The sequence below is a fragment of the Eumetopias jubatus genome, unplaced genomic scaffold, assembly GCF_037043125.1.
Source record: "Eumetopias jubatus isolate StellerSeaLion01/CBP00866 unplaced genomic scaffold, mEumJub1_p1.0 scaffold_9, whole genome shotgun sequence".
NCBI lineage: Eukaryota > Metazoa > Chordata > Mammalia > Carnivora > Otariidae > Eumetopias > Eumetopias jubatus.
In genome coordinates this window covers 110,347,317-110,365,181 of record NW_028274815.1, presented here as the reverse complement: position 1 = coordinate 110,365,181, position 17,865 = coordinate 110,347,317, and the positions used below count along the sequence as shown (strand labels likewise).

At 47.5% G+C, this 17,865-nt stretch overlaps 1 protein-coding gene across 7 annotated transcripts in view; it reads left to right on the top strand.

The window, feature by feature from the left end:
- The window catches only part of SMOX (spermine oxidase), a 48,146-nt gene extending 31,807 nt beyond the window's left edge, over window positions 1–16,339 (top strand). For 4 of the 7 annotated variants that reach the window (XM_028118913.2, XM_028118912.2, XM_028118914.2 and 1 more), the window contains 5 exons: window positions 1,055–1,228; window positions 1,379–2,138; window positions 2,801–2,961; window positions 4,819–4,908; window positions 5,352–5,805. In XM_028118913.2, coding sequence (XP_027974714.1) covers window positions 1,055–1,228; window positions 1,379–2,138; window positions 2,801–2,961; window positions 4,819–4,908; window positions 5,352–5,489 — 1,323 coding nt within the window. In that variant the 3' untranslated portion in view covers window positions 5,490–5,805. Of the gene's footprint in view, window positions 1–1,054; window positions 1,229–1,378; window positions 2,139–2,800; window positions 2,962–4,818; window positions 4,909–5,351; window positions 5,806–15,920 lie in introns of those variants that run through there. The other 3 variants (XM_028118915.2, XM_028118916.2, XM_028118918.2) reach the window with 2 other exon arrangements.
- The last annotated feature ends 1,526 nt before the right edge of the window (window positions 16,340–17,865 follow it).

Sequence of the window (17,865 nt, the reverse complement as noted above, 5' to 3'; positions counted from 1 at the left end):
GGCACATCATGTAGAAACAGCTCAGTTATGATATCTCCCCAATCTGAGCGAGGGCAGGGGACTGTCCTTCTTGCTCATGATTATAGTCAGTGTTGGGCACAGCCCAGTAACTGTTTGTTGAGTGAATGCTGGGGCTCAGACTTGGCCCTCCGGGGATGCCATGCCTGACCCAGGACTAGCTTCCTTTCCTCAGGGAGACTAGCCCAGTGTTTGGTGGGAGTTATGTGCCGGGCAGGCAGGGGACGCAATAGGACCGGGCTCCAAGGGACTGTTTGGTGCTTTCTGTTGATAAGGTGTGGGTTGGAGTTCTTGTTAAAATATGCCTGTGAAATGTATTTTTGTTCCTCGGCATACTGGGGCCTCCCTCCCCACCACACGTCCTGCCCCAGCATGGCCATCTTGCTTAAACAAGTCTGGGTTCCTCAGTAAAAGGGGCACTTTGTGTGGACCCGAGCAGGGCCAGGGGCGGGTCTCCTGGGAGGTCAGATTTCAGGGCTCCTTCTGCTCCCTCTCCCCCACAAACACTGGCCAGGCCACAGTTCTAGACTCTCCCTCCTGGGAGAGGTTGAAGCAGATACACTTGGGCAGCAGTTGCAGGGAAAGGGTTTGGGCATTTGGTTCTGGGAAAAAGGAAATGTGTGCAGACCTGGGTTCTCTCGTGGTTGGTCTTGTTTGGCCACATAGCGCCTTTGGTGGGGGCGAGTCCTTTCCCACCAGGCACCAAACATTTTGCTTTGTTTTCAGCAAGGGCCCAGCAAGAGAGCCTCCAAGGGCTCCCTCCCTCTCCCTCACAGACCCAGGGGGTCATAGAGGGCCATCTGGAAGCAAGGAGGCTGGCTGCCCTGGGGCAACTTGTCAGCCTGAACGTTGGCCCTGTTGGTGCAGCCTGAGTGTGGCACCCAGTGCCACGTTGATTCACCAAGCAAGAGGAGCTGTGGGCTCAGTATATCTGGGAACACTTGGAAGGTGGGGACTTTTGAGTTGGGGTTCTTTGGTCTGAAATGGAGGTGGGATGAGGGAGTGTGTTTTCAGTCTCCTGGGGTCTCTCTGGCAGGTCTATAACTTGACCCAGGAGTTCTTCCGGCATGGTAAACCAGTCAATGCTGAGAGTCAGAACAGTGTGGGGGTGTTCACCCGGGAGGAGGTGCGCAACCGCATCAGGGATGACCCTGAGGACCCAGAGGCCACCAAGCGCCTGAAGCTCGCCATGATCCAGCAGTACCTGAAGGTATCCTTGTCCACTCAGAGCAGGTGCTGGTGGGAGGAAGACCGATTCTGGGGAGTCTGGGTCCAAGCAGGATGGCACTCCTTTGAGGTCCTGTTACGACCCCAGCCCAGCCCTGCTGGTCACCTAGCTCCTCTCTGGCTCTTCCCACAGGTGGAGAGCTGTGAGAGTAGCTCCCACAGCATGGACGAGGTGTCCCTGAGCGCCTTCGGGGAGTGGACCGAGATCCCCGGGGCCCACCACATCATCCCCTCGGGCTTCATGCGGGTTGTGGAGCTGCTGGCCGAGGGCATCCCCACCCATGTCATCCAGCTGGGGAAACCCGTCCGTTGTGTGCACTGGGACCAGGCCTCGGCCCGCCCCCGGGGCCCTGAGATTGAGCCCCGCGGCGAAGGTGACCACAACCATGACGCCGGGGAGGGCGGCCAGGGAGGAGAGGAGCCCCGGGGAGATGGGCGGGATGAGGACAAGCAGTGGCCGGTGCTGGTGGAGTGTGAGGACTGCGAGGTGATCCCGGCGGACCACGTGATCGTGACCGTGTCGCTGGGCGTGCTCAAGAGGCAGTACACCAGCTTCTTCCGGCCAGGCCTGCCCGCCGAGAAGGTGGCTGCCATCCACCGCCTGGGCATCGGCACCACCGACAAGATCTTTCTGGAATTTGAGGAGCCCTTCTGGGGCCCCGAGTGCAACAGCCTACAGTTTGTATGGGAGGACGAGGCGGAGAGCCGCACCCTCACCTACCCGCCGGAGCTCTGGTACCGCAAGATCTGCGGCTTCGATGTCCTCTACCCGCCCGAGCGCTACGGCCACGTGCTGAGCGGCTGGATCTGCGGGGAGGAGGCCCTCGTCATGGAGAAGTGCGACGACGAGGCGGTGGCCGAGATCTGCACAGAGATGCTGCGGCAGTTCACAGGTGTGTCCCCGCGCCTCTGGCCTCCGCCCGCCCCCCCCCGCCTCTCGGGCACCGGCGGTAGCTCTCCGCAGCCCCTGATCCTGCCGGCTGAGGGGCGCGCCCACTGGGAGAGCCGCCGCACGGCGCCCGGGCTCCCAGATTGCGGGCCCCTCCCCGCAGCCCCCCTCTGGAACTTGAAACACTCAGAACCTTGGGCGCTGTGTTTCTTCTGAGGGCTGGTGGTAAAAAACTCAGGTATCACTCCCAAACCTCAGATTGCCCATTTCCTACTCCTACTGTCCTGTTAGGAGATGGATTAGCGTTTCACTCTCTGATTCTTTTAGTTGAACATTTTTTCATCCACTACCCCAGAAGAGCCTCACGAGAACCCCTGAAGTGGGAAGGGGAAACATGATGATCTGGAATATTTTTTCATACGGGAAAATTAGGGCCCCCGGAGGGATGAGGTGTTTTGCCGGGGGTGTCCACAAGGAGGCGCTGCGGGGGAAAATCGCTGGAGCACCCAGCATCCATCCTTCCTGCTGCGTCTTCCGTGCCTGCCCGCAGGGGCCTGGCCTTCTTGCAGCTGTGGCTGTGGGCTGGCAGTAGCCTGCTCAGGGGTGTCTTCTGTGTCTAGCCATTTCTTATCTTCCTTCCCCTTGGCTCGTCCAACTCCCCAACAGGGAACCCCAACATTCCAAAACCTCGGCGAATCCTGCGCTCGGCCTGGGGCAGCAACCCCTACTTCCGAGGCTCCTATTCGTACACGCAGGTGGGCTCTAGTGGGGCAGACGTGGAGAAGCTGGCCAAGCCCCTGCCGTACACCGAGAGCTCCAAGATGGCGGTGAGCGTGGGGGCAGACTGAGGAGGGCCGGGGGGCCGGGGGCAGGTGTTTTGGGTGCGGGCTTGGTTGGCGGGCAGAGGGTGGGCAGTGCTCGCCGAGGGGTGCCAAGCGGAGACGGATGGAGTAGCTCCTGTGATGAAGGAGAAAACAAGGACATGTGCACTTAACATCTGGAAGAAAAGTTAGGATCAAAATTGAGATGTTAAACGCTTTATTGAGCTAGTAGAAGCTGAGCCATTCCATGCTCTGCTGTCCGATATGGTAGCCATTAGCCACATTTCATTGAAATGAACTAATTAAAATTGAAATTAATGTATTAAATATCTAGTTCCTTGGTTGCACTGGCCACTTTTCAAGTTTGATAGTCACGTGTGCCTAGTGGTTGCTGTGTGGGGTTGTGTAGCAGCTCTAAAGCATTTCTATCACGGTGGAAAGTTCTCTTGGACAGCACTGATTCCACAGACGTAAGTTTCCCCAATATGGTTTATTTACTTCTTTTGCCTAATATGTTTCAGAAAATAAAATTGAGAATACTGACCCTCCCCCAAATTATATCAACTATATAATAAATCATAGAGAAAAAGAATAAATCTGAGAGAAACAATTGTATATATTTCTGGTCTTACAAAGTGGATTTCGAGTTCCCCCCAGCAAGCGCACACATACAATAAATGTTCAAACCCGAACAGAATTATACTTAGAACAATTCTTTGGTGTAAGTGGTGAAGATTTCCAGCGTGGGCTGTGCATGGCCCGGCTGTGCTCAGCAGGAGACATGAAGAGGCCCTTGCTGCTGCCACAGTCGCCCTCCTAAAAACCAAACCTCTTGTCACCTGCATCAGTTAGGACTAGCGCCTATAGCACAAAGCGAAACAACATGAAAATAACTGGGGCTTAAACTAGACAGAATTTCCTTCTATCAGACAAGGGGAAATCCAGAGGTAGGTATCAGGACCCAATGTCATTGGCACCTGGCTCCATCTTCCAGGCCACTTTGTGGTTCTAGAGGGCTGTGAGGAGGCAAAAGAGGGGAACACCCCCCCCCCCCAAGACGTGCCTCTAAGCAACAGTGCACTTGGAGCTGATTGGCCAGAACTAAGTCACATGCCTATAGCAGCTGCAAAAGAGGTTGGGATGCATTTTTTTTTTTTTTTTTTTTTTTTTTTTTAATGCTGGATGGCAATGAACCCGGTTAAAAATCAGGGCTCTGTGACGGAGGAGAAAGAGGAGAATGGATGTGGGAGGAGGCAGCTTGCCTTCTGCCACAATACGCCTCCCCGTGCCCTCCTGCAGCCCAACTACCTCTGCGGGCCGCTCCTCGTTGGTGGGTTAAAGCTTCCCTACGCCAAGTGCGTGGTCTGTGGACCAGCAGCGCCAGCATCATGGGGTGGGGGGGGCGCCTTAGAAATGCAGGCTCTCCGCACCCCCTAGACCTGCTGAATGAGAAACAACATACTACAGGGTCCCCAGTTGGTGCCTTTGTACGTTCAGGTTGAGATACAGTGGGATAAAGTCCCAACTCAAGCTTGGGATGCAAGCATTCATTCTTTGCCTGGACCCCACCTAGACAGCTTGCTTTCTCGAGGGTGAGCCCTGGCTGTACCAAAATATTTCACTGTCCCTTGCTCTGATGCATTTTTGCCCCCATTTTTTCCTTCTTCCTGAAACGTCCTTTGCCTGTTTGTTTACCTCGCATCTTCTGAGAAGGAGCCCAAAGATCCTGTCCTCTGGGAAGCTTTGTGCGATCCCCCTTATGGTGGGCCTCTTTTCTGGGCTCTTGGCACCTTGCCCAAACACCCATCATGTCACACATGACGCCATTTAGTAACTGGGTTTCGTGTCTGGCTTCCCCACCAGCAAGGAAACTCCTCAAAGCAGCGGCCCGGTCACCTTTTATCTTCCAAGTGCTCAGAACAGTCCCTGGACCCTAATAGGGGCTCCATAAAGGTTTGTTAAATTACCGCCTAACTTTATTGAGTGCTTATGTTCTTCCAGGTTCTAAGTGCTTTAGATACATTATTTCAATTAATCCTTACAGCCACCCTCAGAAGCAGGTGGTACAAACCCATTTGGCAGGTGACAAAAATCAAGGCTTAGGAGGTTAAGCCACTAGCCCTGAGTTCACTGTAAGAGACACAATGAGCCTCTGAGACTGCAGAACCAACCAGGACTCCTAACAGCATCTGAGCAGAAAAAACTGAGGCCTGGATGTCTGGGGAAGAAGCAGGGGAAGGTGGCCAGGTGGGACGGGCAACTCCTCATCCCGCGGAAGCAGCAATACCTGCTGTCTGACTTGTAGTGTGGATAGGGGGGGGAGTTTCCGGGGGCAGACAGGTAGCCTCCCAGCCTTTCTCGCTCCTCTACCCTCACTTCCCCGTCCCCTGGCCCAGCCCATGCAGGTGCTGTTCTCGGGTGAGGCCACTCACCGCAAGTACTACTCCACCACCCATGGTGCTCTGCTCTCTGGCCAGCGCGAGGCCGCCCGTCTCATCGAGATGTACCGGGACCTCTTCCAGCAGGGGACCTGAGTGAGGGCCCTCTTCACTGCCGAGCGTGTTCCTTACAGAGCCACTAACTTGTGACTACCAGCCCTGCCCCTTGCTGCTGTGTGCTCCTCATTTTCTAATCCTCTGTAGACTGGATTTGTATCTTTGGTAGAGGTAGCCACCCGGACTGGCTTCAGATCTGGTCCTGTAGCTTTTCCTTTTCTCCATGCCGGGTGGTGACCAGGGTGGGGCCTGTTGATTTACCTCTGTGCTCTGACCCCCCCTCCCCTCCTGCCTTGTTATTGTAAGTGCCTTCAATACTTTGCATTTTGGGATAATAAAAGAGGCTTGCCCTTCCCATGCTCCTCAGCTTCTCTCTCTTCTTCCGTTTACCTCAGCCTCTTCACGTGTATGTGTGTCTCTAGTTTTTTTTTTTTTTTTTTTTTTTAAGCCCATCCTTTTTGAGTGAGGGGATGGTGGGCGGGCTGTGACCTGGCTGTGCCCCCAGGAGGTAAGGTATCTGCCCTTACTGGAAGGAGTAACCCCTCACCTCTGGCTGTTTGTGGTTGTTTGCCTTCCTGCCGGCGAGACCCCTCAGGGATCAGGGCTCCTCACTACTCAGCTCAGCTCCTCCGGGATGGGCCTGTGGCTGCCCACTGGCCCTTTGCTGGACCTCTCAGAGCCCTACTGGGTGGCATGGCCACATGGAGTGAAGGTGAGTTCCACGGGAGGGGACATCTGTTGTGGCTTCATGTCAAGCTCAGATGTATTAATTATTAGTGAGTGTCACCTGGCCATGGGGCCCTAGGTCTGGCCTTTGGGGTGGTGGCTGCTGTTGACTTCTGGGAAGGCGGATAGTCTGGCCATTCTGGAGGGATGTTCTGAAGTGTTGCCCACCTGCTGTATTCCAAGGGCCTATCACTTATTGGGGGCGTTAGTCTTTTCTGCTTTTTTTGCCGAGTGAAAGCACACACACACACTCCCCTCCCCCACTTGCACACGTGCACATGTACACACACTCACCTGTGCACGCACACACACGCACCTACATACACTCACTCCCCCACGATACACCACCCTGCACCCTTACACCAACATAGAACCACGTGTACACGCACACACAGAACCTTAAAGAACATTCAGTCATGTTCTTACTCCAGATTGCTAGTGATAGAGTTCGAATTGCCTAGAATTAAGGGATTTGGGAGGTGGAGGAAGTTGTGAACATCCAGGTGGGCCCCCAGGTTGGACTGTGTGAACTTAGGCTGGGGCCCCTTCTCAGAAGCGTAGGGCCCGGCTCCTGCTATGCCTACGTCCTCTCCCCTGTTGCCTGCGGTTATGATGGAGCTGTCCTCCACATGGACACACCCACCCGCGGGCCTGCCTGCATCCACTTACACGCACGCCCCTACCCTCGCTCTGCCAGGGTGGGTCCGCCTGGCGCTTATGTCAGGGACTCACATCACCTGACACATAACTTAAAAAATTTTGAGAAGAGCTTCTATTGATGTGGTGCAAGCTCAAAGGTCATGAAAGGGCACATGGGGCCCTCTCCTCCCACACCTGTCCCCAGTAGCATGGCTGCTCCCCCCAGCCCACGTTATTAGTGCCTTGGGCATCCATTTCCACTATGTCAATATAAATATGGGCCCTTCTCGCTCCTTTTTACACAAAAGTGACAAAGTATTCATCCCATCCCGCATTTTGCTTGTTTTAGTTAACGTAATGTATCTTGGAGATCTTTCATAACGGCACTTACGCAGACAATGTAAATTTGGACTTTACTGTGGTCGGGGGGTGCTGTCTCCTTCCTGGCCCACAGTTACTGTGCAGGAAGCACCATCTGTTGACTTCACCTTGGGAGGCACTGACCCAGTGCGCTGAACCCTCCCTGTGTCCTAGATTTTCCCCACTGACTAAGGTGGGGTGGATAGAAGTGGCCTGAAACATAAGTATGGGGGAAGAAAGTAATAAGCAGATGCTCAGGATCACTGGCAGAGGAATTTTAAAGGGCTCCGTGAGGGTGAAAGGGCCGTAAATGTTTATTCTGTGATTGCATGTTGGGCAGCTTCAGGTGTGGGCAAAGGGGAGGGAGGGAATATTCACTTAGAGCCAGCCACCTGCCTGGCACGGTGTCAGTCGTGAATGCTGGGCGCACGGGTCTCTTAATTTGGTATGGATGCCAACTCAGGCTGGGGAAGGCGATTTATCCCCACGGGGAGACAAATCCTCTAAGAGTTAAGTAATGGCCCCCAACGTCACTGAGGTCTGACTCCACATTGCAGGCTCTTTCTATTTATTGCACTGAAAAGAAGAGGCTGGTGCTGGGGAAAAAAAATCTGAGGCCATTGCTGGAGAGAGTGGAAATGGGTGCACTACCCTGGGAAAGTGTGTGGCCGATTCTACTAAAGCTAGCATGGGCCCCCCAGCATTTCCTTTCCACTCCTGGCTATACGCCCAAGGGAAATGAATGCATAAGCCCACCAAACATATGTACCAGAATGTTCATGGCAGCATAGTTCGCAATGGCTAAAAACTGGAGACAGCTCAGGTGTCCATCGGTAGTAGAACAAACTGTGGTACATCCATACAATGGAATACTGTGCACCAACAGAAAAAAACAAGCTGATATTTGCAACATCGATTCATCTCAAAAACGTTAGGTTGAGTGAAAGAAGCCAGACACAAGGCTATATACTGTATGATTTTTTTAAATATGAGGTTCAAAAACCTACAAAACTATAGTGTTAGATATGAGGGGAGGGGTAGTGCTTGGGGTGCTTTCTGGGTTACAGAAATGTTCTGTATCTTGACCTGGATGGTGGTTGAATGGGTATAGACATTCGTAAAAATGCATTGGGTTATACACTGAAGATTTATGCACTTTTCTGTGTATATGATATAACTCAATTTAAGAAGTTTAAAAAAGAGTCTGAGGACACCCATGCCAAAATATACGGTTGTGTTGACCCAGTGAATTCCTCCTTGCAGCAGAGATGAAGCATCCTGAGAGCAGATAAAGGGAGGAAGGACCTACTTATGTCGCCCTGGCTGCCTGATGATAAGCCCTGGCATTGCGTTAGCTAGTATGTCACCTTCATTGGATCCCTTGCCTATGTCGCCCCATCTTGGCATCGGCAGCCATGTGAGGGAGACAGGGACTGTTTCGCAGCAGAGGAGATTGAGGGTCCCAGAACAGCGTGGGACTGTTCAGGGCCACGCAGCTCGGAGATCATGCCATCTGAAAGGGAGAGAGCGGTCCTGGGAGGAAGGTGAGGACAGGTGCGGGAGGGGTGGCCCTGGAGAGTTGGCCACAGCCTTCCAGGGTGCCACCTCCACATCAAACAATCACATAATGTGGGGAGCATTTATGGTTTGCAGCTCCACCAACAGATGTGAAGCAGATAAAAGCAAGGGCCATTCGGAAGCAAGACAGACTAGATGTACCAGGAACAGAGGATGAGTTCCTTGTTGTGACTAGGGCTCTGAGGCAACCTTGGCATTGAGGGACACTCAGAGGACTCTATCAGGGGTGCCAAATGTGGCATGCACAGGCCACCACCCACGTCAACGCCTGCTAAACAGTTCCTATCCCCCATAGAAAGTCACTTGAGAGGAAATTTCTCCTCTGGCATGGGATTCTAGGAGGATGGTTGCATTGGTGTCTTGTGCTGTGGGCATCGGTGGATCCATGAGCAAGGTATTCAATTGTGGTCTTGTGGAAGCCTCAGAAATGTTCCTTCCCAGGGTACTTGGCAGGTACTGTGTCTTCCCCCCTTTGCTGGTATGGGACAGGTTAGCAGTTAGCTCCTACTTTGTTGGAGCCTTGTGGAATGTCTGCGCCGCCCACAAACTGATGTAGGAGAGAAGCATTTCTGGTTTGAGCCACCCTGCGTTTACTTGGGCCTGTTGAGATGAGCACAAGGGTAACCCCAAGATGCAGAGCGAGGTGGGCTGCTGGCTCAGTTCTAGAAAATCGCCTATTTAGTGAATGGTCTGCCAAACATAATGGTAGAGTTACATGCTTTCTCATAATGTTGAGGCTACTCCTGATTGGTGTAGGGTAATCAAATCTCAACAGATGGGAGGAGTTGTGGCCCACTAAGGTGGCATCCAGGACATCTAAGTGCATGGTAGGCATGTAATAGAAGAAGGGAAGGGGCTGCTCACAAGCCCTGCTTCATACTGTTTAATCAGAGATGTGGATACAAGAGCTGGTCTCGCCTCTCATGAATCTAGAAGTGGCTGTTGAACACTGATTTTGCAGGCACTGATTTTTCAAAACCTGGCTCTCTGTTAGAGGATGCAAAATGCCGGCATATTTTATTACAGTGAGCTCAGTATTTGAGCACTTTTGAGACAACGCCCCCCCACCCGGGTTTCCCTTGTCAGCTCTCCCCCTTCATCCTCTGAAGCCCCTGTCTCCTCACTGTCAACAGACCACAATGTCTCCTGCTTCATAGTCTCAGTAGAAGCCACTGGAGGCAACTTCCTTGCCAAATCTACAAATAGCTACTCTTCACACCCATCCTGATTGGGACCGCCCCTGTTCCCCCCCCCCAACAAAGGAAGTATGTGACTCTCCACTTGTGCATCTCATGACCCAAACTCAGGGACCTTCCCTCATCCTTTCCTCTCCGCCTTCTCTCTACTCCATCCTTCCCATCCACATTTCAAGATGGGAAAGACAAGAGCATCACCACCTTCCCTTGCCTTCCTTTCAGCCAAGTTTCACACTAGCATTTTCTACACTTGCTCTTCTGCATTCTCACTGTCCTCACCCCAGCGGTTGTTGGTGGGGATCCTTAGGTTGCAGACAGAGACACAGGAAGGGCTGGGCTGGCTCCCCTTCTCACCAAGGCTAGGAGAGGTGGGGAGGATCCGCTGCTGACTCCAGGGCGTCTGGAAGCAGGGGCAATTCATGGTCTGAAGCAGTCCTCTGGCGCCACCTGCTGGCCACATGGGACTACAGCCTTCTTGCTGCAGGGAGAACGTGTGTGCTGGATTCTCTGTGGGCTTTTCTGAATTCAACAAGAACATCCAACAAATCACAGGAAGTATCTTTAATTTACATTGAATAAGTGAATAAAATAAGATTGTAACTTCTTCTAGAGTACCACTTATTTTTCATTCTTAACAGTAAAAAGAGACCTTGTTGGCCCTAAGATAAACTGTTTTCTTTCCCCCCCTCCACATTTCATTCCTTCCTCCCTCTCTCCCTCTCCCCCTCTTTCCCTTTCTCCTTTCCCTTCCCTTTCTCTATCAGACTTTTAGTGCTTTCCTTTTGTTTTTTTTTAAATTATTATTTATTTACTTGACAGAGAGAGAGAGAGAGAGAGAGAGAGAGAGAGCACAAGCAGGGGGAGCGGGAGAGGGAGAAGCAGGCTCCCTGCCAAGCAGGGAGACCCATGTGGGGCTCAATCCCAGGACCCTGGGATCATGACCTGAGCCGAAGGCAGAGGCTCAACGACTGAGCCACCCAGGCACCCTTAGTGCTTTCTTTTTGTATGCCAGCCTCGAAAAAGATTTAATTATGCTTTAACAAATACATTCACTAAAGAAATAGATTAAAAATTGAACTTGTTTCCCAAACAAACAGAAGTTGGACTGTATGATTTAAATTCTTTTAAATTTGTTGAGTTTGTTTAATGGTCCAGGATATGGTCTATCTTGGTACATGATCTATGGGGCTTGCGAAGAGGATGTGTATTCTGCTATTGCTGCGTGGAATGTTCTATAGATGTGGATTTGATCCTGTTGGTGGATGGTATTATTGGTTTCTTCTATATCCTTGTGGATTTTCTGTCTAATTCTAGCAATTGTTGAGAGAATAGTGTTGAAGGATCTAACTAAGATTATGTAGTTATCCTTCTGGTTCCATCAGTTTTCTTTCGTGGTGTCGATCGACTGTTCTGGAACAGTTTTAGCCTTAAGAAAAGGTAAATATATAGAATCCCCTGCCTCCAACCATTTTCCCTATTATTAACATCTTACATTAATATCATATGTTTGTTACAACTAATGAACCAATGATGGTGGGTTATCGTTCACAAAAGTCTATAGTTGACTCAGATTTCTTTAGTTTTTACCTAATGTCCCTTTTTCTGTTCCAGAATTCCACCCAGGATACTATGTTACATTTAGTTGTCATGTTCTCTTAGGTTCCTCTTGGTTGTGACATTTTCTCTGACTCTGCTTGTTTTTGACGATGTTATCAGTGTTGAGAAGTGCAGTCAGGTATATTGTAGGATGCCCCTCTACTGGAATTTGTCTGATGTTTTTCTCATGACTAGACTGGGGTTATAGATTTGGGGGAGGAAAACCACAGAAGTCAAGTGCCATTCCATCTCATCATATCAAGGGCACACACCACCAACAGGATTTGTGACTGTTGATATTGACCTTGCTCACTTGACAGAGGTGGTGTTGGTGAGGTTTCTGCGCCGTAAAGTTATTCTTTTCCCCTTTCCGTGCCCCAGTCTTTGGAAGGAAGTCACTATGGGCAGCCACAGGTAAGAGTTATTTATGCTCCCCTCCTTTAGAGTATCTACCTTAGTCTTTTAGAATTCTTCTGCACAGGAGGATTCTTTCCTCTCTCCCCCAGCCCTTTATTAATTTATTCAGTCATTTCTATGTATCAGAATGGACTCATGGATATTTATTTTACACTTTGGATTATCCAATACTACTTAATTTTGTTATTAAATTTTTCCAGCTTTGACCATTGGGAACTCTTTCAGTTGGCTCCTATGTCCCTTTGACATTTGTGTGTGTGTGTTTCTTTTTTTGAACAGTTCTTTACTTTTTGGCACTATAAGATATTCCAGGTTTAGCTTGTCTATGTCCTGCCCCAGTCATAGAAGCAGCCATTTCTTTTTTTTTTTTTACTTTTATTTATTTATTTTATTTATTTTTTTAAATTTTATTTTATTATGTTATATTAGTCACCATACATTACATCATTAGTTTTTGATGTAGTGTTCCATGATTCATTGTTTGCGTATAGCACCCAGTGCTCCATGCAGTACGTGCCCTACTTAATACCCATCACCAGGCTAACCCATCCCCCCACCCCCCTCCCCTCTAGAACCCTCAGTTTGTTTCTCAGGGTCCATAGTCTCTCGTGGTTCGTCTCCCCCTCCGATTTCCTCCCCTTCATTTTTCCCTTCCTACTATCTTCTTCTTCTTCTTTTTTTAAACATATAATGTATTCTTTGTTTCAGAGGTACAGGTCTGTGATTCAACAGTCTTACACAATTCACAGTGCTCACCATAGCACATACCCTCCCCAATGTCCATCACCCAGCCACCCCGTCCCTCCCACCCCCCACCACTCCAGCAACCCTCAGTTTGTTTCCTGAGATTAAGAATTCCTCATATCAGTGAGGTCATATGATACTTGTCTTTCTCTGACTGACTTATTTCGCTTAGCATAATACCCTCCAGTTCCATCCACGTCATTGCAAATGGCAAGATTTTGGGGTTTTTTTGATGGCTGCATAATATTCCATTGTACATATATACCACATCTTCTTTATCCATTCATCTGTTGATGGACATCTGGGCTCTTTCCATAGTTTGGCTATTGTGGACATTGAGAAGCAGCCATTTCTTGATGCAACCCTAGCTCCTTTTGATAGGGGATGGTGTTAGAAACCAAGGTTTGGGTATTAGGTGTGCTTGTGGCTATGGGGGTGATGCTGCTTCTAGGATCTCTTAGCTGACAGAGCTATGTGTATACCAACCATGTCTATATACATATCTATGGATATTTTAATAGGTAACTATCTGTATCTATATTAAGTGAGAATTCTTAGGGATGTCTTCTTTACCACATGGATCATTCTAGCTGCCTCCCATCCCCTTCATTCCTGAAGGGTATTTTCACTGGATGTAAGATTCTGATGGGCAGCTCTTTTCTTTCAGCATTTAACTGCTGTGCTTTTCTTCTGGCTTCTGCGATTCTGATGAGTAATCTGCTGTCTTTGAATTGTGTTTCCCTAGAAGAAGGTGTCATTTCTCTCTTGGTTCTCTCACGATTTTCTCTCAAGTTGCCAAAGCTTTCAGACTCAGCATCCAGGTAATCCCCTTTAATGAAGTTTTCTGGTGATGTTACTGTCTTATCTATAACTCCCTACCCCTTCTGGTCAATGTCTGTCTTCTGAATTCCCAAAGCACCGCAGTTTCCTTCTTTATTGTACTTCTTCACTGTACTTGTCTTGTTTGCTAATAATGTGCCCTTGTGTCTTAGGTGGTTCACAGAGATTGATCTTTGTATCCCCATAGCACCCAAGTATTTAATAAGGGTGCAAAAAAAGTTTATTATGTGGATGAAGGTAATAATAGAATTGGTGTAAAATTCTCAGGTTTTTAAAAATTAATTTTTAATGACATAACTAGTTGTGAAAATATTCTCCTAAAAATAAAGGAACGTTACAGACACAGCTAGAGTTTCCTGTGATCATTTCCTTAATTCTGATCCCCCCCCTTTAAGGATTTGGTGTTTGTCCTACCAAAATATAAAAATCTATTTCTACATCCATAATATGTGAAAGTAAATTATATTGTGTTTTGTACGTATGTGTATTTTTAGATAAATGGAATTGCCCTGGAACATGTTCTCTTTCAGTTTGCTTTTTGTTCACACAACAAAAGGAGAACTCTCTGCTTAAATTATGTATCTCATATATTCCTTTTAGCTGATAGATAGCATTTCATTGTATGACCATACTTCATTTAAGTATCCACTTTACCAAGGATGGATGTTTTGTTGTTTCTAGTTATTCGTTATTATAAACAATGCTGCAATAACCATAGACAATGCCCCTGTATGCACATGTGTAAAGGTCCCTGGATCATGGGGCATAGTGTTTTCAGTTTTGGAAGACACTGCCAAATTATCCTGAAAAGAGGTTTACCAAATATATACTCCCACAAATCGGGTATGAGAATACTCGTATTTATGCAATTTTGCCATCACTCAGTGTAATGAAAAATTCATGGCTTTTTTTGTTTGTTTGTTTGTTTGTTTGTCATCAGGTAGGTAAAACCAGGTGTCTTATTTTTGTTTTAATTGCATTTTCCAAATACTGATTTTTTTCTTATGATTATTAGACATTTGGGTTTTTTTCCCCCCCCGTGGGTTGTCTGTCCTATCCCTTAGCCCACATTTCTGGTATTGTCTTTTTCTTAGTGATTTGTAGGAGCTTAAAAAAATATATTAAGGATAATAGTCTTTTTGTCCGTGATATGAATTGCAAATATTTCCTTCCAGTCAGCTGCATTGTTTATGGAGTCTTTTCACATATAAAAGCTTTACACTCAGAAATGAACAAACTTATCAACCTTTTCTTTTTTTGTATTGTTTTGTTTTTAGAGAGAGAGAGAGAGTGCGAGTAGGAGGGGGAAGGGCAGAGGGAGAGGAGAGACAGAATCGAAAACAGGCTCCACGCTCAGCACAGAGCCCAGCTCGGGGCTTGATCCCAGACCACGAGATCATGACCTGAGCTGAAACCAAGAGTCGGACACGTAACCGACTGAGCCACCCAGGCATCCCATCAATTTTGTGCTTTTTATAACCTATTTAAGAATATGCATTTCTATCCCAAGTCATAAAGCTAGTATTCTATGTTTTTTAAATAATTCTTAAACTTTTATTTTATATCTTTAGATCTTCAGTGGACTTGTGGTTTGAGGCAGGGGTGTGGATTTACGCTTATTTCTCATTGTCGGCTGGCTTTCCCAATATTACTTGTTGCATGACCCACCCTTTCCCCACTGATTTGAAATGTCGTCAAATGATTATGGCTGGGGAATAGGAGGGCTATTTGTTTTTGAATATTGGTTTATACTTGGCTACATTGCAAACTCTTTTATTAGTTTCAGTTGTGTGTCAGTTCTTTTTCTTGGGTTTTCCTGGTAGAAGATCATATTACTTGCAAAGTTAGATAGTCCTGTTTCTTTACTGTCAATGTACCTGTTGTTTCTTTTTCTCTTTTCTTATTGCATTAGTATAGTTACTGGTACAATGCTGAGTAAAGCAGTGATAGGAGGATCATAGCCTTGCTTCTGACTTTAATGGGAATGCTTCTGAAGTTTCTAATAAGTACGCTATTTGTTTTTGATTTCTGGTGGATACCTTTGATCTGGTTAAAGAAATTCCCTTCTGTATCTAGTTCATAACTGTTTTATTATGAATGAATATTGAATTTTATCAAATGCTTTTTCTGTATCTATTGGAGATTATCATAGGATTTTTCTCCTTTTATCTGTTAATGTGTTAGTTACATTAATATTTCTAATATTTTCCTTGTATCTTGGAGACAGTCTTTACCTTGTTGTATTAGTCAGCTTAAGCTAAATTCTGCTCTGGTATCAAACAATCCCTAAATCTTAGTGAATTACAACAGAAGTTTATTTATTGCTCATGTCATGTGAGCACTAAGGATTGATTTCATGTCTTCTTAATTCTAGGACCCACGTTGATGGAGCATCTCATGGTAGATGGAAAAGAGAGATACTGGAACATCTTAACATTTCTACTCAGGAGTGGCATATGTTACTTCGATTCACATTTCATTGGTCAAAGCCAATCAGTGGCTGAGCTTGATGTCGGTGAATAGGCATAGAATCCTCCTGCAGAAAAGTGCCCAGTGAGTTGGGCAGCAGATGTTGTCATAATTACAATACATTCTATCACACTGGTCATGACATAGTATTACTCTAAGATGTTGCTGGATTTCATGCACAAATATTTGTGTAGGCTTTTGTATCTGTGTTCACAAGTGACCTAAGATTTTTTTTGTCTTGGGCTTTCCAGGGCTCTTTTTCTTCCCCTCTTGGGCTTTTAAAATAATTTGGGTAGCCTTGCATCTTTTTACTATATACATTGGAAAAATATGTATAGAATGTTAATTATCTGTTTTCTGGAATTTTAAAGAACTTGCAAAACTTGTTGGACTTGGTTTTTTGGAAGTAGAACCTTGCAGTCAAAGTTTTCATTTCTTTTATGGTTAACTTTCTTTTATGGTTAACTTTCTGTGAACGTTTTCTACTTTTTGGGGGGAGATGCAATATTGGCGATTTATATTTTTTTAGAAAATTGGCCTTTTCGTGATGGTTTAAACATTTACTGCTTAAAAATGGTTTACAGTGTTCTCTGTGACTTTAGTCGTACCCCCCTTTTGCTTCAGACTTGTTCTTTTTCATTGTGTTTACGTTGACTGGGCTTTTTCAAAAGGTACTGTTTTAAAAGAAGCATTCTTTCGTGCTTGGAAATATCTGCCTCTTGCCTTTATGCCTGAATGATACCCTGTTTAGCTTCAAAAACCACAGTCTCTCTATCACTCTTTCTGTTCTTCAAAGCACATGTACAACAGGGCTTTTACTTCTCACAAAAAATGTGAGCTGGGCCCCAGTGACAAACCAGGAAACCTAGGGCTGGGGATGGTGGGGTCCCTGTTCTAGGCCAGAGGAGTGGGTGTTCCAGTCTGGACCCGTGTTTGTTCTAGCTCAGTGCAAGAACTAGATTGGTGTTGCCACTTGTGGTAGATGATGACAGTGACCTTGGTTCTTCCCTTCTCCCCATGACCCCAGGCTTTGCCATGTGACCTTGGTTCTTCCCTTCTCCCCATGACCCCAGGCTTTGCCATGTGACCTTGCACTCATGCCCCAGAAGAGGTTACTATGGGCTGAATTGGGTCCCCCACAGATTCATATGTTCATGTCCTAACCCAGCTACTTGTGATGGATTGGAAGATTAATTAGCAAATATCCAATCACTCTCCTTTCCCTCTGGGAGCAGTTTAGTTTCCTGCCCCAGTCACGTTAGGCTTGGCCCTCTGACTTGTTTCACCCAATGGAATGTGAACAAACATGATGTGATATGAGCAGAAGTTTTAAATATGCTTGCACAGCTGGGCTTTGCTTCTCATGCACTTGCCATTTGTCATGAGAAGAACGTGCCCCCGATAGCTGATGTTTCCAGGAGGCGATGGAGGAAAGGGGAACAGATCCGAACCCATGGAAGCCTGGAACCGAACCTAGGACCTGCAGACAGACACATAAGCGAGAAAAACAAAACGCTTGCTCTTGTAACCTGTGCATTTAGGGGTGGCTTGTTTTGCAATATTATCGTGGCAATAGCTGACTGATACGCCTCTCTTTGGGGAGTTGCTCAGTCCAAGAGGGTTATTTCTAGGCACTGGTGATAGGATGAGCAATGGGCCCATAGATGGGGAAGCCACCCAGCGTATAAGGGTGGCTCAATCCTACCAATGGGCCTGCAGGAATGGGCCAAGGGATTCAGTTCCCTGGAGGATGCATTCCATGGCTTGACTCTGGCTCAGAGAGCTGGAGACAGAAGCCACTGGGCATTCTTTTAGTTCTGTTTTATCAGTCTGAGGAAAGATCTTCTACC